This window comes from Sus scrofa, chromosome 11, assembly GCF_000003025.6.
Source record: "Sus scrofa isolate TJ Tabasco breed Duroc chromosome 11, Sscrofa11.1, whole genome shotgun sequence".
Taxonomy (NCBI): domain Eukaryota; kingdom Metazoa; phylum Chordata; class Mammalia; order Artiodactyla; family Suidae; genus Sus; species Sus scrofa.
The window spans coordinates 9,103,965-9,128,277 of NC_010453.5; the positions used below are offsets into that span (position 1 = coordinate 9,103,965).

Sequence of the window (24,313 nt, forward strand, 5' to 3'; positions counted from 1 at the left end):
GTATGTCTGAATGTATTTGTAATAAGAGTTGAAAGAAGGATAGAGGAAATATTTTAACAATCTTAGATAAGTCAAAATAAAAACATTTCTCTGTCGCTTACACCTCATGTTAATTTCCTGTTCTTATTCTTGCCTACAGAAATAGACAACCTCTTCCATACTTTGTTCTTATATTTATCTCAGAAGCTGGGGGTGAGATGGGGGTACAGGAAGCACTGGATTAGTAGAATGATCTGAGCACACTTTCAGTTATGATTTATTCCCACTACTTTGTCATTATGTTTTCATCTTTCCCTGTTTTCCAGTCCTTTGCCTTATTTGAGAGTTAGCTAAGAAGTCATTAAGAATTGCTGGGTTTTTTTTCCCTTTCTTTCCTTATAAATCATCTTATTTTTCTACCTCAAGCCTATACAGTTAAATGTAGAATGCTCCCTGTTGAGATTAATTGTCTTGTGGGATTTTAATACAGTTGAAAATCATTCTCAGCCTTTTTGGACTTATGCATGTAATAGCCATTATTTATTTATTCTTCTAGTAGAGAATTAGCAAGCAAAAATAGAGGTAAGATATCAAGGTATTTATATATATATGTATGAATATATATATATATGATGTAATATATAGCGTAATATATAGGATATCAAGATATAGTAACCCTACTCTGTCTCTTACTTGTATCTTTTTTCACTAATATTTATAGACAGATTCAAATTTATTCTATATAGGTACTGATTCTTATGTATATAAAATTTAAGAAGTCACTGTAGTGTTGTAGACTATTTTTAAAAATAAAGTTTGTTATAATTTGACAACTCAGGAAACTAAAAAGGGTATATATATTTAAAAAGGTGCTTCAGTATCAAAAACAAAAAATACATAGTGACAGTTCAAAAATTTCCTGAATGGATCACTTCTTGGTGTGCTATTTTTGACTAGATCTTTCTCTTTTTTTTTGGTCTTTTTCGGGTTGCACCCGTGACATATGAAAGTTCCCAGGTTAGGGGTTGAATTGGAGCTGCAACTGCAGGCCTACACCACAGCTCACGTCAATGCCGAATCCTTAACCCACTGGCCGAGGCCAGGGATCAAACCTGCAACCTCATGAATACTAGTCGGGTTCATTACTGCTGAGCCACAGTGGGAACTCCAATTTTGTACTAGATTTTTTTTTTGGCCGAATCTGCTGGGCATGTGTAAGTTCCCAGGCCAGGGATCAAACCAGAGCCACAGCAGTGACAAAGCTGGATCCTTAACCCACTGGGCCGCCAGAGAATTCTTTTATTAGATCTTTTTAATGAAAAGTTTTAGAGGATGACACAGAATTTTGTTGGACTGAAAAATCTATCAGGTTTAAATTGCTTAATTTCATTTTGCCTCAATTATTGGAGTGGATGGTTGGGATGATTGTAGAGAATGTATTAATTAGTGTGAAAAGACTTTTAATTAAAATTGATCTTTTAAATCCATGGTAGGATTTTTTACTGACGCTTAACTTACTCCTACTCCTTTCATTAGGAGGCAGTTTTTATTTAATTTGTGATGTGAAAATTAGTTACCCATTTGTAAATGAAGATAATGTTTTCTGGAAGGAAATACTTCATTCGACTCTATATCTGCTTTCTCCACTAAATCGTAAGCCCTCAGGGAGGTTGTTTTACTAATACTTGTATCATAGTACCTGTTACATACATATTATTCATCCATTTACTAAATCTACATTGGATACCTCTGTCAGGCACTGTGCTAGGCTCTTGTTATACAGTGGAGAAGACTGACTTGGAGATAGATGGAGATTATAAGTGTCAAAAAAAATGTTTTTGACAGAATTTGTAAGAAGTTAAGCCAGGGGATTTTTTTCTTCCATTTTCTTTCTTTCGTTCATTCCTCATTTTGTCCTTCCTTCCTTCCTTCCTTCCTTCTTCCCTCCCTCCCTCTCTCCCTCCTTTCGTTTCCTTTCGTTTCGTTTCGTTTCGTTTCCTTTCCTTTCCTTCCTTCCTTCCTTCCTTCCTACCTACCTTCCTTCCTTCTGGTCTGTCTGTCTGTCTGTCTTTTTTATAGGGCTGTACCCATGGCACATGGAAGATCCCAGGCTAAGGGTCAGATTGGAGCTACAGCTGCCCACCTACACCACAGCCACAGCAACACGGGATCTGAGCCACGTCTGTAGCTTACACCACAGCTCACAGCAACGCAGATCCTTAAGCCACTGAGCAAGGTGGGATTGAACCTGAGTCCTCATGGATACTAGTCAGGTTCGTTAACCACTGAGCCACTACGGGAGCTCCTTTTTCCATTTTTAAACGAGTTTTTCCCAGACAGGTAGAAGAAGAGGATGGCTGGGTCATTGAGGTTGCCAAATTTGAAAGAATTACTGTTTTTCGTTAAGGAAAGGTAGATATGATTTTAAACAGAAGAAAATTTATGAATGAAAACAACAAAGCCACTTTATTTTTAACCTGAATGAGAATATAACCTTTGATGAATATAACCATGAAATTCTTTTCCCACAAAAATGAAGAAGAAGGAGGACAAGTTATTTTTCAAACCAATAAAGAACAGTAGAATAAATTTGTTCTTTTCTCCCCTTCATGACTAGGTATTTGGTACAAATGCATAGATCTAAAAAGCTTCACCTAAGAACAACCCGAGAGCAGTTCTCAGTGGGTTTAGAATCCAGCATGGTGTCTGTGGGGATGCAGGTTCTATCCCAGCCTCACTCATTGGGTTAAGGATCCAGTGTAGGTCTCAGATGTGGCTTGGATCCAGTGTTGGCTGTGGTGTAGGCTGGCAGCTGCAGCTTCGATTCAACTCCTAGCCTGGGAACTTCCATATGCCTCAGGTGTGGCCATAAAAAGAAGGAAAGGAAAAGGAAAAAAAGAGAACAGTTCGAGAACTAAAAGTAAGCAGAGAAGACACTGAGGTGTAAAGTCCTTGACTTTGTACTTTCTGGATAGAAAACCTCATTCAGCCAAGTTATATGTTAACTGTCACAGAGAGAAGAGTTCAGGACAGCTTATGCAGTGGGGAGAATCCTTAACTCCTTCTTCAAGGAAACAGAAGATACTGTTGAGAATATGTGGTATATGCTCTCGGTTAATTTTTTTTTCATATTTGGAAGACTTTAAATAGAAAGGAACTTGATCATTATGCCATGTATCTTTACCATTTTTGGTAGCGATGTGATGAATGGTCTGCATGTGGAAACTAGTTAAGAGCTGGCTGCTTATAGAAAAAGTTCAAATTTGGATTCTCTTTGTGTATGCTTTTAATTAGATTATAATTAGGCTATAAACCTTATACATATATGTGCATTGTTTATCAGAATATAAAAGACAAAATATGAAAGATGTTGTTTTATGTTGTAAATGTAAAATTACATGTTTTAAAAATGGAATTGCCTCCTGCTGTGAAGGTGCAAAGCTTTGACTTGGGTGGTGGTGTTGCCTGTACTGGTAGGCTGAATAGAATGTGACCTCTTGCCCTTAAGAAATTTATCTAGTAGAGAAGTAAGATGGGTATACAAATAACTCTAACACAGGATAAAATATGGTAAGCACCAAATAGGGAATAAAGTATATTTGGTAAGTAAGATGTTTATTGATATGCTGATTGACGAGTCAGTACAAAGTACCTGTCTTTTATCATATACAAACTGAATTCCATGTTTTATTTTTTTATGTAGCCTATAGTGGTTTCCCACCTACTGTTTAAAAAATGTTTTAATATACTCTTATGACTTTGTATAAAATGATAATGAATTGGATAATAAGATTTTAGAAAATTTAGATAAGCAATGGGATCTTGCTGTATAGCACTGGGAACTACTATGTCTGGTCACTTGTGATGGAGCATGATAACGTGAGAAAAAAGAATATATACATGTATGTGTGACTGGGTCACCTTGCTATGCAATAGAAAATTGACAGAACAATGTAAATCAGCTATAATGGAAAAAATAAAAATCATTACAAACCCCCCCAAAAAAAAGATTTGAGAAAATTTTTATCTACTGTGGTTTCTCTTCTATTAATGGTAAATTTTCTTTCTCAAAAGTTTTTTAATCAGGTTCTGATGCTTGGGAAAACATCTATCAGCGATTTGTCAGAGCATGTCTTTGACTTAATTTTGGAGCTCTATAATATTGATAGTCATTTGCTGCTCTCAGTTTTACCCCAGCTTGAATTTAAATTGAAGGTAACTATTCTAAAATAATATGATTTTATCAACCAGATTAGCAAGTAGCATTATTTATAGCTTTTTAATACTTATAGCGGTTTAAATTGAATGTTCCAGATGTGTTGATATATTACTGTTACTTACTTACATGTTTGTGCCTTGCCTATTTGTGTGTCTCTGGTGCCTGGCATGATGCCTAGCAGGTAGAATCTGCTTAATTAATGATTAGCAGGTTGATATTTTCCAGATAAACTCTAGGTCGCGACTGACCTTTGAGGTCATAGCTATACATCAGACTTGTGTTTTTAAGAGGTACATTGGTTCCAGGACCCCTTGATTATGCCATAAAAGTAGTTTAGGGTCTGTTATCCACATAGGGTGAATTATTTTACCTTTATAAATACTAACTTGTATTTGCCTATCCTTTCTTGAAAGCTCTTTGGCTTTTCACATGATTTTCTGAAATCTTTTGTAACATGTCCTTATTTCCTTGACATTAAATTATGCCATAATGTTAAATTTCATGTATGCAGCTTTGGTAAATATATTCTCTTTCAAATTATTATATACATGTTAAATAAAGCTGGTTATAATTAATTCTCTTGATGAACCCCACTGTAGCACCCAGAAAAGTTTTCAAATGATTTCTGTATTGAATTTCTTGTTTCTAAAGTTTTGGGTTTGTCTCTGAAAACTAAAGAATAAACAGTTTATGGGGTTCCCGTCATGGTGCAGTGGTTAACGAATCCGACTAGGAACCATGAGGGTGCGGGTTCGATCCCTGCCTTGCTCAGGGGGTTGACGATCCGGCGTTGCCATGAGCTGTGGTGTAGGTTGCAGACGCGGCTTGGATTCTGCGTTGCTGTGGCTCTGGCGTAGGCCAGTGGCTACAGCTCCGATTCAACCCCTAGCCTGGGAACCTCCATACGCTGTGGGAGTGGCCCAAGAAATGGCAAAAAGACAAAAAGACAAAAAAAAAAGAATAAACAGTTTATGTTGGCAGTGTAAATACCCCCAAAATGCAGCAGATAATCATTTTTATTCTGGAGTATATTTTTGGTGTATTTCACAAGTGAGCCATTTATTGACTGGCCTTGCTCTGCCCCCTCCCCCCCTTTCAGATAGTTAGCAATTTTGATGAGGCAAGGTGCAGTCATACTTTTATTTATTGATTTGATTATCTCTAAATATCTCTAAAATATTGAATACTATAAGAAATACAAAAATAAAGAATTATCATCCCTGCTTTCAGCAAATTTGACATCTGTTGTGGGAGGAAGAGGGAGAAAAATCCATAGCTAATAAGAGGCTAGATAATATAAATGTCATAAAGGATACAGACAGCATATGACTGAAGCAAGGAAATAGCATGCAGAAGCATATAGAAGTAGGAAGGTGCTGGGTGAATTTGCAGAACACAAAGAATTACAGTTGCATGATACCATAAAGCAAGTTTAAATCGTTCCTGGTTGCACATTAGAATCTTTACTTGTGGGGCCTTAATAAACAAGTAGATGTCCTAGACCATTTGATCAGAATTTCTGGCAGTAGAGTCCAGGAATGAGTTTTTGTTTTTGTTTTGTTTGTTTGTTTTAAAACATAAAAGGTCATTCTAATGTTCAGCCAGGGTTGAAAAGTACTTTTTTGGAGGAATAATCAAAGAAATAATAGAGATGAGTCAGATCATTCTGTGGGGGGCTTTGAATGCTAGGCTGAGGCACTGGTTTAAAACTTCAAAAGATTTAAAAGGAAATCTGAGCGTTCTCTTGTGGCGCAGTAGGCCAAGGATCCAGCATTGTCACTGCAATGGCTTGGGTCACTGTTGTAGCACAGGTTTGATCTTTGGCCTGGGAACTTCCACACGCTGCAGGCGTGGCCAAAAAGAAAAAAAATCTATAGTGCTGTCCATAGTACCTAGAATATTGGCGCTTTTTGACAATCTCTGTCACATTTTATGTTCAAGTTCCTATTATGGCTGACATATTAATTAAAATACTGTGTTGTTTATTGGAGGTACCAGAATCAATAATATAATTTGAGTTCTTGTCCCCAGACTACCCATAGTGTATATATAAAGCAGAAATTTTACTTTTTACTTGTTCAAGACTTGATCACATTGTTGAACTCTATTGTGAATCTGGTCTATGTACATGAACTAACTTTCCTATAGGGAGATATAGTGCATATTTATTTCTGCAAAGGCTTAACCAATACCATCATGCATAATTCCCTGTTTACTGTAACCTGGTCTCTATCAGTTTCTGTTCTTAAAAACCACAAGCAATTTTTTAAGGATCCAAATAGGTTTGATGTGAGTTAGTTTTTGAATTTGACTTTGAATAGAAATAAGCCTCAATTTTAAGAGGGCTAATAACTTAATCACATCAAACTTTGAATGAATTTTCGTGTAGGGGGGTACTGCTTTAATGTAATTTGAGATGGTTAGAGTATTTGAGAGAACATTTAATTTTGTGAAGAATATATGGAACATTTTGTGATTTTTCAGCTGAAGTTGATGAAACTTCTGTGAAATTGGAGATTAAGGGAAATCTTGGGAAAATTATTCTGGGTGTACCTCTGGTTTTAAAGTTGTGGTTGTGTTTTATTTTAGAGCAATGATAATGAGGAACGCCTTCAAGTTGTTAAACTACTGGCAAAAATGTTTGGGGCAAAGGATTCAGAACTGGCTTCTCAAAACAAACCACTTTGGCAGTGTTACTTGGGCAGGTATATGGTTTTGGTGTCCTTTTTAAAAGTAATATGTATTTACATCTACTTATTAAACCAAATCCACATTTAAGATTGTTCTGTGAAATCATAAAAATGAAGAGTTTTTTATGTTTTGAAATTTTTGAATACTGATGGTGATTTGCCATGTTTTTAGCATCCCCCTTTTTATTTTGTCCTCAGTAATTTTTAAAAGATGATAGATACATTTAATATTTATTAATATTTATTTCAAAAGTATTATAATCATGAAATTAAAGCATATTATTACATAGCAGTGGTTAATTCCAACTGAAAATACATCATTGTGAGATATAGCCCCTCCACAAAAAATTGTATTTGATTAGATTATTTATAGATAATGTAAGGATGAGGGTATCCATAGCATGAATAAATGGTCATGTATATTCCCCTGCTGACCCTTCTGCATTTCTCATCGTAATGAGGAAATGATAACCTGGGTTTCTTATAATGCTTTTAATGATATAGAAACCGCCTTGCAGTTGGCTGCAGAATTTTGAGTATGTTTGTATAATTTTTTTCTGTGAGAAGATTTTATTGTATTTCATTACATTTCTAAAGATAGCTGACCCTGAGTATCTTAAAACCACTTCCAAGTGCCCTGGCTGAAGCCTGCTTTGACCCTGAGGATAGATTCCCCCACCCCTTTTTGTTATTACGCTCATAGTAAATAATGCAATTAGGTCATAGATAAATAGGATTTAAGATTGTTAATGTCTTTGCTTTGTATTGGAATATTTTGGAATTCCCATCATGGCTCAGCAGAAACAAATCTGACTAGTATCCATGGTGACGCAGGTTCTATCCCTGGCCTTGCTCAGTGGGTTAAGGATCTGGTGTGGCCGTGAGCTGTGGTGTAGGTTGCAGACTCGGCTTAGATCCAGGCTTGCTGTGGTGTAGGCCAGGGGCTACGGCTCCCATTCAACCCATACCTGGAACCTCCATATGCCATAGGCATGGTCCTAAAAAAAAATATTTTCATTGTTATCACCACTTTTCTATTTCATTATCAGAACTATCAGTGATTATAATAAATTTAATCTCCTCTGGTTTTCTTTACCTAATTTTTTAAGTGAAAACATAAACCTTTATAAATGCTTGTTAAGACTTAAATTCTTACTCTTATTATGCTTATGTATCTCAATAGTAATATTTAACAAAATGTGTTAAACTAATAAATATTAGCCCATTGTCATTTTGAGTTTGATTTTCTAGATTTTTTTTTTTCTCCCCATAAATACAGTGGAAAGTTTTAGGGCAAGAGGGCAAAAAATTTTATGTTTAATTAAATTATACAACTAAAGTTAAAGTATTTAATGTGTTAAAACAAACATACAATTTTACATACAGACATTTAATATTTAAATATTTAATACATTTAAGTCAGGGCTTAGATTAGCCAGACTTTATTTCCTCGGATTATAGGAGGAAAAATCCTAATTAAAATTTGTTACCTTTCTCTTACATTGTTATTTTTCCTTTTATTATAAGTGACATAAAACTTGTATATTATTACCAATTTTAAGTAGCTAAAGTATTTTTTAAAGATGCTTTTTAATGAAGTACACATTTAGTTGAGAATGGTAAAATATGCAGTGATTGAGTATTTTCAAAACACTCAGGAAACCATGAGACCAAAGTCTAGATTTTATGTATGTGTGTATGTATGTGTGTGTGTGTGTGTATATATATATATATATATATATATATATGTATTTTTTTTTTTTTTTTTTTTTTTTTTTTTGCTTTTTAGGGCCTTACCCTCCGCACATGGTGGTTCCCAGGCTAGGGGTCTAATCAGAGAGCTACAGCTGCTAGCCAACGCCACAGCCACAGCAACGCCAGATCCGAGCCATGTCTGTGACCTACACTACAGCTCACGGCAATGCCGGATCCTTAACCCACTGAGTGAGGCCAGGGGTTGAACCCACAACCTCAAGGTTCCTAGTCAGATTCATTTCTGATGCACCATGACGGGAACTCCCATAACTTTTTTTGATTGTACTTCAAAGCAATTTTTTCCTGATAATAAGCTTTTATTAGTGATTTGTTGCTCATTTAGAAGACTTCTTTTTTGTTTTGATGTTAGATTTTGTTTCTTTCTTTTTTTTTTGCTTTTTTAGGGCTGAATATGAGGCATGTGGAAGTGCCCAGGCTAGGGTCTAATTGGAGCTACGGCTGCTGGTCTATGCCACAGCCACGGCAACACAGGATCTGAGCCTTGTCTGTAACCTGCACCACGGCTTGTGTCAGCAGCACATCCTTAGCCCGCTGAGCAAGGCCAGAGATTGAATCCATATCCTCATGGCTCCTAGTCGGCTTCATTACTACTGAGCTGCAACTCCTAGATTTTTTTCATGTGGTATTGGATGATACAAGATTTGGAAACTTTTTGTTGTTTCACAGTTAAGACATGAAAATGTTGAATGGGAAATTCTTATATCACTTTTAAGGTTCTTGTTGCTACTTAAAGATTAAAAAACCAAAAAAAATCACTGTTTTAGTCCATAATGAACTGTGTATGGACTGTAAACTTTATGGTGCAGAGACAACTAGACACCCTGTGCTTCCTGAGGAAGGAACACAATGTCAAAACCAAGTAGTCAGTAGTCCTGCTAAAAAAATGAACCTGAATGTGGTCATAGTTTGCAGGATTTGAGAGAGAGGAACATGTTAATTGACATCAGTTAGCAGTCTATAAACTGGAAAAACTCCACAAACACAAAACAGTTGCTTCACCAGATTGTAAGTGACAAGAAAAAGAGAGAAGGAAATATAAGAGTAGAAAGAAAGTACTTAAATGCATTGAACAATTTAAACTTTTTAGCAATACATACTAAGATATTTATATTCCCATGTAAAAATTTGCTTTGGTATTAGTGGAAATACGGTGGTTCACTTGATAGGAGTAATTTGGGCACACTTTTAGTGTCATATAAAATAACACAGGGTTGGTGCAAAGTCTACCAAACATTTGTGAATATCTTATATTTAAGAAAGAATGACTTGAGGAAAAGTTTTTGTTTCAGCATGGGATTAGATAATGTGTGAACTGTGTATATACATATACTTGCATAAACAGTCATATTTGAAAGTATAATATTTAATATTCATAAGGAAAAATTTTGTTATTCCATTTCTTGCATTTGAGCCAAAATGAATATTCTTTAAACATACACCTTAAAAGTACATAATTCTCACAGGAAATCCTCCTGGTTTAATACAGAGGTTCCAAAGCTTTCATTACATATATAATATATCAAAAGCTTTGTTAAAATATTCTGGCTCTGCTTTGAATTATCCTGCATAAATTTTTTTCTCTTTTACTTAGAGAAATAAATATAAATTGAGGGCAGATTAAACACATACCTGTTTCTCTTATTTTAAAGATTACTCTGCCTTTCTGTCTTATCAGGTTTAATGATATCCATGTTCCAATCCGCCTGGAATGTGTGAAATTTGCTAGCCATTGTCTCATGAACCATCCTGATTTAGCAAAGGACTTAACAGGTACTGTATACCTGTAAGGGTAAATATTCCTAAATGCTTGCTGGTGAAGAAGTCAGTTGCATATATAGGGGGAAAACCTTTTGTTGTTGTTGTTTGTGATGATGATGTATGAAATCTTCTTTCAGTCTGTCAGTGTGGAAGTTACTGTCTGAAGCCAGAATTTTTTCTTCCTGGTGCCTCCACAGGCTAGAAGCACCTGTATAAAAAGTAGTGTCATCAGAGACAATATTGGTTTCCAAATATAAGAACAATTCCAAAAATATTTCTGACATTTGGATTTGAACAGGTCTTGACTTTGAATAGATTATGAGACTTTAATGGTCTTTAGTATTTTGAGAACTTAGGTGGGAGTCATTATTTTATAGACTAATTTAACCATACTTAATGGAGGTAACTTTTCTGAAATCTATATATTTATAACATATTTAGAACTTTGCATTTTTATAGTAATTAATATCATATCTTGACTGTTGCTGTTCTGTTAAATTTGTTACAGTTATGAAATAGTTCAGAAAATACAGATGAATCTAACAGCCACTGTCTTCTTCAGAAATGTTGGCATTTTGCTATAATAGCTTAGGAGACTTTAAAAAAAAGGAATATTATAGTTGAACGCTGTTCACAAACTTCTGCTTCTGCAGAGATATCCTCTCTGTTGAATTTGAACTGAATCCTATTCATGTTTTTCTGTCTATGTCACATGTATATCTGTTCATGTATATAGTGTTGCTATGTGATTTCAAAATTTTATTGAGATGATAAAATTTGATGTAGTTGAGTTTTTACTGCTATCTTATTTTGTGTTTGTCTTTTTTTTTTTTTTTTTTTTTTTTTTTTAATTGGTTTTTTAGGCCCACATCTGCTGCACATGGAAGTTCCCAGGCCAGGGGTCAAATCAGAGCTGTAGCTGTCAGCCCATACCACAGCCAGAGCCGTGCTGGACCCGAGCCGCGTCTGCGACCTACACTACAGCACACGGTAGCGGTAGCGGTAACGCTGGCCTTTAACCCACAGGTGAGGTCCGGAATCACACCTGTGTCCTCATGGATACTAGTCAGATTCATTTCCGCTGAGCCACAATGGGAACCCCCTCATTTTGTGTTTTCTATTTTCCATGCCTCTTCTTTGTTTCTTTTTTTCCTGTTTTCCTCTCTTTTCTGCTCAGTTCATTAATTTTCTTCCCATTTTTCCTTTTTTATCCTCATAGGCTAGAAATTTTACATTTTCTTTCATGCTTCACTGCATAATTGATTAATATGTCTAAAGTTAATAAGAACACTAGCTTCTTTCTGAGCAATCAAGGACTCTTGAAAATGTTAACTCTGAGCACTCTCCCCTCATTTTTCATGCTATTGTTTGTTATTATTTAATTATTTATTCCTTTTTTAACTTAACCAACTTGTAGTACATGTTAAACTATTTTTTGGGAAGATATCCTGCTTGGAACCTTCTGTCTACTACTCATATCTGAACTTGGACTGCTTGCTCTGTGTGAGCGTTTGCTTTATAGCATTGATGTTAAGACAATTCATTCTTCCTCTCTTTTGCCTTCCCTCTCTTCTTTCCTTATTTTCTCCCTCCTTCTGCATGAGCATAAGCATGTGTCTGTGTCTGTTTCTTCCTTTTCTCTTCCTCCTTCGCTTTTCCCCTGGATATTCCTTTCACTCTGTAGCATCCTTTTCTTGTGTTACGGATATACCATTCTCTGAGAATATTAATTGTAGTATTTTGGAGAAGTTTTCTTATTCCTAGAAATATCTGTTCTACCTAACTTGTTCTTCCCACTTTTTATTTGCTTTTGTCTCTGTTTTCCCTGTAAGAGGCTTTCCTCAAGTGTTTGGCAATTTAAATAAGAGTGTCTGCTTTTAATGAAAGTGAAGGACTAGGGAGTTCCCGTTGTGGCTCAGCAGTAATGAACCTGACTAGTATCCATGAGGATGTAGGTTCCATCCCTAGTCTCGCTCTGTGGGTAAGGATCCGGTGTTGCCGTGAGTGTGGCATAGGTCACAGATGCAGCTAGGATCCCGCATTGCTGTGGCTTTTGGCTCAGGCCAGCAGCTACAGCTCAGATATGACCCCTAGCCTGGGAACTTCCTTATGCTTCGGGTAGGTGGGTATCTGGGTTGATTTTGGGCTGGGGCTATTAGGATTAAGATTACTGTGAGTATTTTTATAGAAGTATTTCTGTGGGTTTATGACTTTATTTCACTTTGGAACTAGTTAAAAGTGAAATTGCTGGTCTTAGGGAAAATATATGCTTAACTTTTCAAGAAATGACCAGGTTCTCTATAGTGATTGTACTGTTCCCACGTGCACCAGAAATGTCCTTGCCAACATTATGTATTGTCATTTTTATTTTTATTTTTTTTTATTTTAGCCATTCTCATAGATTTTGATGTTTTATGGTGATTTTAATTTGCATTCTCCTGATGACTAATGATATTGAGCATCTTTTTATGTGCATATTGATACATATTTTCTTTTTTTAAGTTATGGTTGATTTACAGTATTGTGGATATGTATTTTCTTTTATGACATATCTTTAAATTTCTTTATTTAAAAAAATTTTTTTTTGCCTTTTTTTTTTTTTTTTTTTTTTTTTTGAGCTACATCTGCGGCATATAGAAGTTCCCAGGCTAAGGGTCAAATTGGAGTTATAGCTGCCAGCCTACACCACAGCCACAGCAATGGCAGATCTGTGCCATGTCTGTGACATGCACCACAGCTCACAGGCGCACCGGATCCTTAACCCATTGAGGATCAAACCCACAACCTCATGGTTCCTAGTCAGATTTGTTTCTGCTGTGCCGCAACAGGAACTCCTGACATGTCTTTAAATTTTAAACCCATCCTTTTTTAATTGGCTTGGTTGTCTTTTTTCTTGTTGATTTGTAGTACTTTACATATTTTATATCTTGTTAAAGTATTTTTTCCATAGTCAGAATTTTAATGTGTTCTTTCCTATTGGCTAAATAATAGATATTTTCATTCTTTATACCTATCTAAAATGTATTTTAGGAGTTCCCGTCGTGGCGCAGTGGTTAATGAATCGACTGGGAATCATGAGGTTGCAGGTTCGGTCCCTTCCCTTGCTCAGTGGGTTGACGATCCGGCGTTGCCGTGAGCTGTGGTGTAGGTTGCAGACGCCGGCTCTGATCCTGTGTTGCTGTGGCTCTGGTGTAGGCCGGTGGCTACAGCTCCGATTCGACCACTAGCCTGGGAACCTCCATATGCCGCGGGAGTGGCCCAAAGAAATAGCAAAAAGACAAAAAAATAAATAAATAAATAAAATAAACACCCACATTTAAAAAAAATAAAATGTATTTTAGATGTGAATAATTTCATCAATAATGTTTTTGTCCTTACTGTGTTTTGAATGTTTTGCTTTACCAGAGAATAGTGTATAATTTCACTTTTTATGAAAACTTTATCATGTTTTATGTTTTCTAGTCCTTAGCCTCCTGGAACATTTTAATTTTTAGAGTTGGCTAAAATGTTTGAAAAATATTGGGAGTTCCTGTTGTGGCTTAATGGGTTAAGAATCCAATTAGGATTTGATGTGGATTTGATAACCTTTGATAACCCGTCAGGATGTGGATTTGATAACCCTCGCTCAGTGGTTTAAGGATCCAGTGTTGTTGCAAGCTACAGCTTAGGGTGCAGATGTGGCTCAGGTTTGGTGTTGTTGTGGCTGTGGTATAGGCTGGCAGCAGCTGCAGCTCCAGTTCAACCCCAGCCTGGGAACTTCCGTATGCAGCAGATGCAGCCCTAAAAAGACACACACACACACACACACACACACACACACACACACACACACACACACACACAAAGGAAAAATCCAGAGTTGTAACTCTTTATGCAAATTTTTAACTACTTCTCATGTTTAGCTGCAGTCTTCATTTCTGCTTTTCTCATTGTTCGGTTCCTTGAATTTTAGGGATCTGCTGTGGAAATTAGCTTGTTTATGATTTTTTTTCCCCTTTTGGATTTCATCCTTTTTCTTTGTCCTCTGGCATTTACCAGTCGTCTGTCTGCCAAAGTGTTGTTGAGGACTCTCTTTTGCTATGATCTCTTTTCTTGTTAATTGTCCCCTTTAAAAGACATATTCTTAGGATTTCAGGAGTGAGCTAAGTATGTTATGCACACACTTTTCTCTTCTTTACTGTGTGTTTGTAGGATTCATTCTGTGCCTTCAGCCAAGTTTTGAGGGACCTAGCCATATTGTGAAGACTATTGTTAGATGCTCTGTCCTGCTAACTTTTGAGGATCCTTCTTTGTCCTGTTTTCTCTTCTACACAGTTAAATATCTATAAGTATTATGTATACCCTGTTAAATATGATTTGGTTTATTGAAATGGGGATGCATCTGAAAATTGTTGGTGTGTCATTAGTTTCCCACCCACCCCCCTTTTTTGTGCTTTCTAGGGCTGCAGTCATGGCTTATGGAAGTTCCCAGGCTAAGAGTCTAATGGGAGCTACAGCTGCTGGCCTACAACACAGCCATAGCAATGCCAGATCTGAGTTGTGTCTGCAACCTACACCACAGCTCATGGCAATGCTGGATCCTTAACCTGCTGAGCAAGGCCAGGGATCCAATCACAACCTCATGGTTCCTAGTTGGATTGTTTCCGAAGTGCCATGAGGGGAAGTCCAGTTTTTCCTTTCTTAGTGGCACCTAAAATAATACATACTACATTTGAAACAAGTATAGTGAAAGATAAAATGCCTGTCTTTAACTTGATGGGAAGTGAATTTAAAATTTTTTTAAATTTTTTTTTATTTTTAGGGCCACACTTGTGGCGTTTGGAAGTTCCCAGGCTAGGGATCAAATTAGAACTGCAGCTGCGGGCCTACACCACAGCCATAGCAACTTGGGATCCAAGCCATGTCTGTGACCTACACCACAGCTCACAGCAACATCAGATCCTGAACCCACTGAGGAAGGCCAGGGATTGAACTCACATCCTCGTGAATACTGATCGGGTTTGTTACCACTGAGCCATGACAAGAATTCTGGGGAGTGAATTTGGAATCAGTGCTAAAAATAATTTTCTTTACTGAGATAGGTAAAATAACATTTCCATTTCTTCAGAAGTTTTTTGGTAACATGTTGTCTTTCTCATTTTTTGAAATTGTTCCTGTTAGTAGAGAATGCTCAAGGTAGAGGGACTTAAGACCTGGGTGATGGTTTTACTAGCTCTTATGGTATTTGTTACTGTTGATTTATTGGGAAGTAAATCCACTCATAATCGTAAGCACTGTTTGTGTTTGTAGGCATGGCTCTATATGTTACTCTGGATCCAAACAATGAAATTTTGTGTTACCGGTCTTATAATTAAGAAGCTGAATAATAATTTATGGTCTCGTACCTCTTTTTTAAACCTAACATTTCATTACTGAGGATTGTTGCTTTTTTCTTGCAGTTTTTCTTAGTGCCAGATCTGAACTCTCATGTTTTTGACTTTTTCTCCTACAGCCACTCATAATTGCTAAATGTTTCATTTCTTTTTTCTACCCTTTGGCCTTGTTTAGTTCAGTTAAATGGAATTGCCTCTGGTCTCTTCTGCAACCCTATTTCTTGGCTGCCATAATCTTACTAAGGGTTTCCTAGTTAAGGGATAGAAACTTGAATTCTCTAGCCTTTTTCTGGTAGAATCGCTTGGCTTGAGTATTTTAAGCATTCAAACAAACAAACAAACAAACAAAAAGTGAAATATTTATCATTGATATTCTTCTTTTTTAAAATATTAACTTAATTTTTAAATTTAAAAAAAATTGGGGGGGCACCCCGTGGCATATGGAGTTCCTGAGCCAAGGATCAGATCCAAGCCACAGTCGTGACCTAAGCCACAGCTGCAGCAATGTGAGATCCTTTTAAGCCACTGTACTGGAGTAGGTGAACCTGTATCCCAGCACTCCCAAGATGCTGCCGATCCTGTTTCGATCCTGTTCGCCACAAGGGAACTCCTAAACTCCTATATTTTGACTGAAGGACTGACCTTCCTTCTTCCTTCTCTTTCTCCCTTTCTCCCATCTCTGCTCCTAATGTTTTTGAAACATTGAACCTTCTACTTAGGTTGCATTGTAGTTTACTTTCAGAGGTCTTATACAGTTTTTAAAAACATTTTAATTGTCAAAGCTTCATTTTAATCAAATAAAAATTTATCTTTCAGAGTATCTTAAAGTGAGGTCACATGACCCTGAGGAAGCTATTAGACATGATGTTATTGTGTCTATAGTTACAGCAGCTAAAAAGGATATTCTTCTGGTCAATGACCACTTACTTAATTTTGTGAGAGAGAGAACATTAGACAAACGGGTAAGTAGGGATAATAATTAATAGTAGGTTTGCATTTTGAATACTTGAAGTTTAATAGTATTTCATTTGGAAATATTGAAATTTAAATGTAATTAGCCCTTTTTGGGGGGGAGGCATTTTAATATTTAAAATAATGTTTTTGAGAAGGTTTTACTCTTGGTTGAATTAGATTTTATTAATTTTTCTTTATTAGGATTATTTGTTTTCATTCTCACAATAAGCTCTATTGTCAGTACACTAATTTTTTTTGAGGTTTGTAATATATTTTGTTTATTTTTTATGATGATATTTTTTTCCATTATAGCTGATTTACAGTGTTCCATCAACTTTCTTCAGTGCAGCAAGCTGACCCAGTCACACATACATTCTTTTTTCTCACATTCTCATGCTCCATCATAAGTGACTGAATGTAGTTCCCAGTGCTATACAGCAGGATCTCATTGCTTATCAATTACTACACTAATTTTAATGTGACTTTTGTAAAGGCCTCTGACGCAACTTCTCTTTTCTCTTTTTTCTTTCATACGGGTATCAATCAGTTGATTGACGTTTAACTGATTGTATTATCACTCCTATGGAGTAGAAAATAAAAGATGCTGTCAACTTGGCAAGGCCAACCCCAGCATGCTTCTAGTCTTCTGTGACCCCAGACCTTCCCTCTTGAGCACACAGTAGCTCCTCTCATTAGTCCATAACTTCTGAAGAGGGGTCTGCATCTTGTTATGTTCGTATTCCATGTTGCCTGGATTGTATTAGGCACTGAGTACATGTTCAGGGACTGTTCATACTCCCCTCGTCCCCACTGCCTTTCTTCTCATGGCATGGGTTTTATAGACTTAAGAGTTAACAGAAATTTTGGTAAAGGATGAAAATCTTTGATGGATTTAGAGGTTAATTAGCAAAGAAAGGGGGAGGCCTGTGGGTCACTTTGAATAGATTTAACTAGGTAAATATTTTACAACATTTTGACCATCACTTTTAAGGTCAGTTGCCCTGTTGCCATCATTTAATTCTCTCTCCGATACTGCTGGTTATGGGTGGAGAATAGATGAACAGGCTTACATAGTTTTCCCACCAAATCTATAGGTGTTCAGAGCAACTTACTTTAACTGATAAATTTTCACCTGTCTCTATTGAGTATTCCATTAGGGTATTAAACAATGAAAAGGCCAAAAGCTATAAAGAAGGAAAAGGAGATTTGCATTGTGGTAGGATAACAGCCTTCTAAGTGTTTAAGTAATCTTTTTCATGGTTACATTTAGAATTGGAGTTAAGTATTTGTGTATTATTTGGATCATAATTCATGTATGTTTGTGATTATCATGTTGTGTTCATCATAGGACTCTGGTTCATTCATATAAATATTGAGTACCGTGGAGTTCCTGTCGTGGTGCAGCGGAAACGAATCTGACTAGGAACCATGAGGTTGCGGGTTCGATCCCTTGCCTCGATCAGTGGGTTAAGGATCCGGCATTGCTGTGAGCTGTGGTGTAGGTCACAGACATGGCTCGGATCTGGCGTTGCTGTGGCTCCGGTGTAGGCCGGCAGCAACAGCTCCGATTAGACCCCTAGCCTGGGAACCTCCATATGCCGCAGGTGCGGCCCTAAAAAAGGACAAAAAGAGACAAAAATAACTAACTAAATAAATATTGAGTGCCAAAAAATAATTGAATATATTTCTGTCTTTGGTAGTTTTGGGATATATTCTATCTGTAAATTCTCCCTAGAATAGCAGTTTGGGGAATTAGAGATAAAATAGAGAATTAAAGTTTTTACAAACAAATTGAATTCTTACTTTATGAGTAAAGCTCTTGAAGTCTTTTATTTTAATATGTATGTAGTGGATGGATGAAATAAAGATTATTCTTTACTGTAATTGAAAAAAAATCTAGAGAAAAATGTTGCTGTGAGTGATTTACTTCAAAGGAAAAATGAATAATCTTTGTAGATTAATGAAGTTTTAAATATTAACATTCTACTGATTATAGTGCTATGTTTATGTAAAATTGAAGAATAAACTCATAACAAGATAAGTAATGTTGGATGTACAATAGCAGATACGTATTTATTTAAAAAAAAACTTGAATACATTTCTCTTATTCTTGAATTTTATTCCCAGAAATACAAAATGAACCACTATTGTGTCTTTCCCTTAAATATCTGATAAAGCCATATTATGTATACCTTTAATACACATATGCTTAATATATAGAATAATTTGGAAAAAAAATCTCATTTTATCCAGTTAGCACTTAAAGTTTATCAGTTAACTGTGTTTGCCTTTTAAAATTTGGTAGCATGGATTTCCCTCACTAATTCCAAGTGACATTATATAGATTATGATTGACTTTTTCAGGGGTAGGTAATGGGTTTAAGCATAAAAGCATTACAATTTTTTATACTTGTTAATAGATATCTGTGCTTGACATAGTAGATATATTAAAATGATAGTTGAATTTTTTATACAGTCGTAAATTGATGCTCAGTAACTGAAGTCTGATGAAAATATATTGTTTTAAGCAAATAAAAAGCTGGGAAACTATAGACTTAACTAAATTAATATAATTGAGGCATTTTTAAATTATATTTTTTTTTTAAATTTTAAGTGGAGAGTACGCAAAGAAGCCATGATGGGACTTGCTCAGATTTATAAGAAATATGCTTTACAATCAGCAGCTGGGAAGGATGCTGCCAAACAGATTTCATGGATCAAAGACAAATTGCTACATATATATTATCAAAATAGTATTGATGATAGGTAAGTTAAGGACACTATATGTAAAATGTTTGGTGCTTTTAGTATTATATAACTATTGTTGAGCTTTTGTTTTAGGCAAACTATTTTCTTCATAATTTTAAACTTACTCCTCCTCAGTTTTTATTACAAGTTAATGTTAGTGAGTTACTAGTTACAAAGCCATAAATGAAGTAGTAAAATACATTTGACTTTAGGGATGAGTATAGCTTTTATGGTCATTTTCATATACTATGTTTTAACAGTAATATTTCAAAGTAGGAATGTATGTAATTATGATTTTAATTTTGTTTCATAAGTAAATGTATAATGCATTTTTTCAAATAAAATTTTTTGAATAAAATTCAAGTGAATATATACCATTTGGATTTAGACATTTTAAATTAAAACAATTCCTACTCAAGGCTAAAAATATAGTTTATAAATTTACATGAAGTATGGAACCTAACTATTTAGTAGTTCATAGACCTGTAAATCTTGCTTGCAAGCTAAATTGAGTTGGTGAATTTTTAGTGAGGTCCAAATGATCTTGCCTATAGTAGGTCTGAAGAAGAAAATTAAGAACCAACAGGACATCTTAAAATTTTTAAGAGTTAACAGAATCTAGAAACTGAGTTTTATCTTAGGTTGATATCTAAGAAACTTGATAGTGATTATTTTTATTTGACATTTTTAAACTTTTTGTGTGGCATCAGTGCACAGATACTTGCATTTTGATTTGATAGCGCCCCCCCCCCCTTTTAAATGTTTTTTGGTACTTTAAACCATGTCTTTTTTCTTGATGACCACTGTGAAAACTCAAGAATCTTAAACATTTCTTTACAGTTTTAACTTATAGGTGGTGAGAATTTGTCACTTGAAAGATTGAGGCAATCCTTTATTATTCAGCCAAGGAAGCTAAGTCCGTGGTATATAACTTGCTGAAGGTCATGGGGAAGTAGTTCTCTTAGCTGGGTGTAGGAGTGTTGCCAGGACATTCAGCTAAACCTTTGTGTGTGTTTGTCTGTGTCTGTGTTTCTGTGTGTGTCTGTCTTCTTGTGGAAAGAGATCTGATTGGAAATCTCATCTCCACTCAGAAAGAAGAAGCACTCTTATATGTGTTCTTCACATGTTTTTGGATTTTATGTACAGGTTTAATACATACGTTTAAAGAAATTAATGCAGTACTTTCTCTCTGTTCTTTTGTAGATTACTTGTTGAACGGATATTTGCTCAATATATGGTTCCCCACAATTTGGAAACTACAGAACGGATGAAATGCCTGTATTATTTGTATGCCACACTGGATTTAAATGCTGTGAAGTATGTTTCACATGTCAAACTCTGTTTTTTCCATCTTTTGCAATATATTGGATTTTATGGAAAAAAATTGTATTTTTAAATGTCAACAATTTGTGTAATGCAGACATTATTTTAATGGTCAGACTCAATAAAATGCCTGGATTTTTTTTCAGAAAGTACTGCTATTAACATGAAATTAACAGAATTTTTGTAAGTAACTAAAAAACAGAACTGATCGACATGGAATCTTTTTAGGACTTAGTTTTTCTGTCTACACATTTTCATGTTGTTGTCTCAAGAAATATTGATGTACTTTTTGTTTTTGTTTGTATTCCTGGAAGTAGTAGAATAGTCCATATTGTGAAAATAGTAGTTGGTTATCTTCACCTGATATACTGATCTGAATTATGGCGTTGTTTAGGCAGTAGGATACATATTTTCAAAAGTATTTTTTGATGGAGTTCCCATCGTGGAGCAGTGGTTAAAGAATCCAACTAGGAACCATGAGGTTGCGGGTTCGGTCCCTGGCCTTGCTGAGTGGGTTAAAGGATCCGGTGTTGCCGTGAGCTGTAGTGTAGGTTGCAGACGCAGCTTGGATCCCACATTGCTGTGGCTCTGGCATAGGCTGGTGGCTACAGCTCCGATTAGACCCCTAGCCTGGGAAATCCATATGCCGCAGGAGCGGCCCAAGAAATGGCAAAAAGACCAAAAAAAAAAAAAAAAAAAAAAAAGGTATTTTTTGAATAAAAACATGGTCGTAAAGGTAAGTGCAAGTATATCTTTATGACCATGTTTTTATTAAAAAACGCTTTTGAATGCCTTCCTAGGGAATTGGCATTTTGAATATGGAAGGGACATTGCTAATTAAATTGTACTGGGATTGAGGAGATTGAGGTTTGGAGAGTGGTATGCTCAAGGTTTCAGAAAGCACAAAAGATCCTTCGTATTTCAGTAAATGTCACTACAGCTAATGGGTATTAAATATTCAGCAATTGGAAGTCTAAGGAGCTGTATTTAATTTTCATTCCTACCACAGCTTAATGGGACTTCACTCCCCCCCATGGAAATTATTTTATGTGCCATTTATATCATTCATAGACATGTTGAGGAAAATGTTATAGGGGGAGAAATGTACATTTCTTGATATCTACTGTACTCCAGGCACAGGAATATTTGTTATCTGTGGCTGCTTTTGTGCTACAGTGGCAGGGAGTAGTTTCAATAGCGACCTTATGACTCACAAATCTTATAATATTTATATCTCGCCTTTTATGGAAAAAACTTTGCAACTCCTAGTATAAGTGATATTTTTTCTATTTTGCAAATGATGAACTGAATATCACAGAGATCAATTAATTTGCACAAAATTATACAAATAATAGAAACAGCCAGAATTTTTTTTTTTTTTTTTTTTTTTGTCTTTCTGTCTTTTTAAGGCTGCACCCATAGCATATGGAGGTTCCCAGGCTAGAGGTCTGATTGGAGCTATGGCTGTTGGCCTATGCCACAGCCCCATCAAAGCCAGATTGGAGCCGTGTCTGCATCCTACACCACAGCTCACAGCAACGCCAGATCCTTAACCTACTGAGCAAGGCCAGGGATTGAACCCACAACCTCATGGTTCCTAGTCGGATTTGCTTTCGTTGCACCACGACAGGAACTCCCAGAGCCAGAATTTGAACTCAGTTCTACCTAGTTCCAAAGCTCCTTCTTTTCCCACTGCATATAGTAAAATATGTTACAACTATATTTAATTGATTGTAAAACATAAAAGTTTCATATGGAAAAGTTATGTGGAATTGGAATGCATCCTTCATGGTGCAATTGCTGGCCTCTTAGAATGGAGGAGATATGTATATATTCCATTCAAAACAACCTGTTAGAAATCACTGCTAGCCTATACTCTTTGACGTACTTCAGTTGTCATTTAGGAGTAAAAATGAATTAAAGACACTTTCAAGCAAAAAAATGAGAGTTTACCATTTATAGATTCTATTTGAAAAAAGTACTAAAGAATGGAGAAGGAAATTGAATCCAGAAGGAAGAAATAGGATAGAGTTTTCTTTACAAGAAGTGGGCATCTGGATTAAAAGTCATTTAGCATCTAGGGTGCTATCGAGCCAGCAACATCACTGTAGCAGTATGTGAGCTCTCTTGAAAGTCCTTGGGCTACCCAGCTTCCTGCTTTGGGGTCCCCATCAGGTAACATGAGATCGCAGGTGAACAGTTCTAAGGTTTTTTTGTTTTTTTTTTTGTTTGTTTGTTTTTTGTCTTTTTGCCTTTTTGCCTTTTCTAGGGCCGTTCCCCTGGCATATGGAGTTCCCAGGCTAGGGGTTGAATCAGAGCTGTATCCTCCTCTGGCCTACACCACAGCCACAGCAACTCCAGATCCGAGCCACGTCTGCGACCTACACCACAGCTCATGGCAGCGCCGGATCGTTAACCCACTGAGCAAGGCCAGGGATCGAACCCTCAACCTCATGGTTCCTAGTTGGATTATTTAACCACTGTGCCACAACGGGAACTCCTAAAGTTCTTTTTTGTTGTTGTTAAAGGCCACACCTGTGGCACATGGAAGTTCCCAGACTAGGGCTCAAATAGGAGCTGCACCCACTGGCCTATACCACAGTTACAGCAATGCCAGATCCGAGCTCCATCTGTGACCTATGCCACAGCTTGAGAAACACCCGATCCTTAACCCACTGAGCAAGGCCAGGGATCGAACCCGCATCTTTAGGGACACTCTGTTGGGTTCTTAACCCTCTGAGCCACAACAGGAACTTCCTAAGTTTCTTTTGTCATATAAGGGTGAGGACAGACGTTGATTAAATCAGATCATGACTCAAGTGTGCCTATTACAAATATGAATCACCCCTAAAATAATTAATTTGAATGTATAGCTTCCAAACCCATAGGAGCAAACAAGTAATAAAAAGTTTAATAACAGAAGTGGAAAAGAAAATAAAAAGATAATTGTAAATAAAATACATGAAACATAAAAAGCAGTTTTAAGACTATTATCAGATATCATTCATCACTTAAATGACAAAGTCCATTTGTTTGAATTAAAAAGTAAATATGATAAATAGGATATAGACTGAGAAATAATCCCTAGAAAAGTTAGAATTCCACACTGGATCATTTGATTCTACAAAAATGGTGAGTGAATGAATAACCTGTTTTAAGTTATCTTAATGTGATTAAGATATTTTTAAAGGATTTTTTGTTTTAAAATTATTATTTTTTTGGAATTAACTAACTATATACATCTAGTGCTTCTTCACATTTTATTTCTTTAACTCTACATTTACCTATGATTATTTATTCAGTCACAAGTTCTGAAGCATAATAATAAAATAAAAATATCTCTGAATCCACCACACAGCTTGTGAACACTTTTCGCTTTCATCCTGCTATCTTTCTCATGAAGGAATTGACTAGCCGTAATTTTGTGTTTCTCATTTCCTTTTAAAAAACAGTTTTATCATATGTATGTATATATGTATGTATCCCTTAATAAT

At 35.9% G+C, this 24,313-nt stretch overlaps 1 protein-coding gene across 11 annotated transcripts in view; it reads left to right on the top strand.

Annotated features, from left to right (window-relative positions):
• Positions 1 to 24,313, top strand: part of PDS5B (PDS5 cohesin associated factor B) — a 208,342-nt gene that overhangs the window by 89,271 nt on the left and 94,758 nt on the right. For all 11 annotated transcript variants that reach the window (XR_002336648.1, XR_002336649.1, XR_002336650.1 and 8 more), the window contains exons 8-13: positions 4,054 to 4,194; positions 6,788 to 6,903; positions 10,340 to 10,434; positions 16,611 to 16,756; positions 19,363 to 19,514; positions 20,700 to 20,813. Coding sequence is in view for 8 of the 11 variants with exons in the window: in XM_021065557.1 (XP_020921216.1) it covers positions 4,054 to 4,194; positions 6,788 to 6,903; positions 10,340 to 10,434; positions 16,611 to 16,756; positions 19,363 to 19,514; positions 20,700 to 20,813 (764 nt within the window). In the remaining 3 variants the exon portion in view is untranslated. The remainder of the gene's footprint in view (positions 1 to 4,053; positions 4,195 to 6,787; positions 6,904 to 10,339; positions 10,435 to 16,610; positions 16,757 to 19,362; positions 19,515 to 20,699; positions 20,814 to 24,313) is intronic.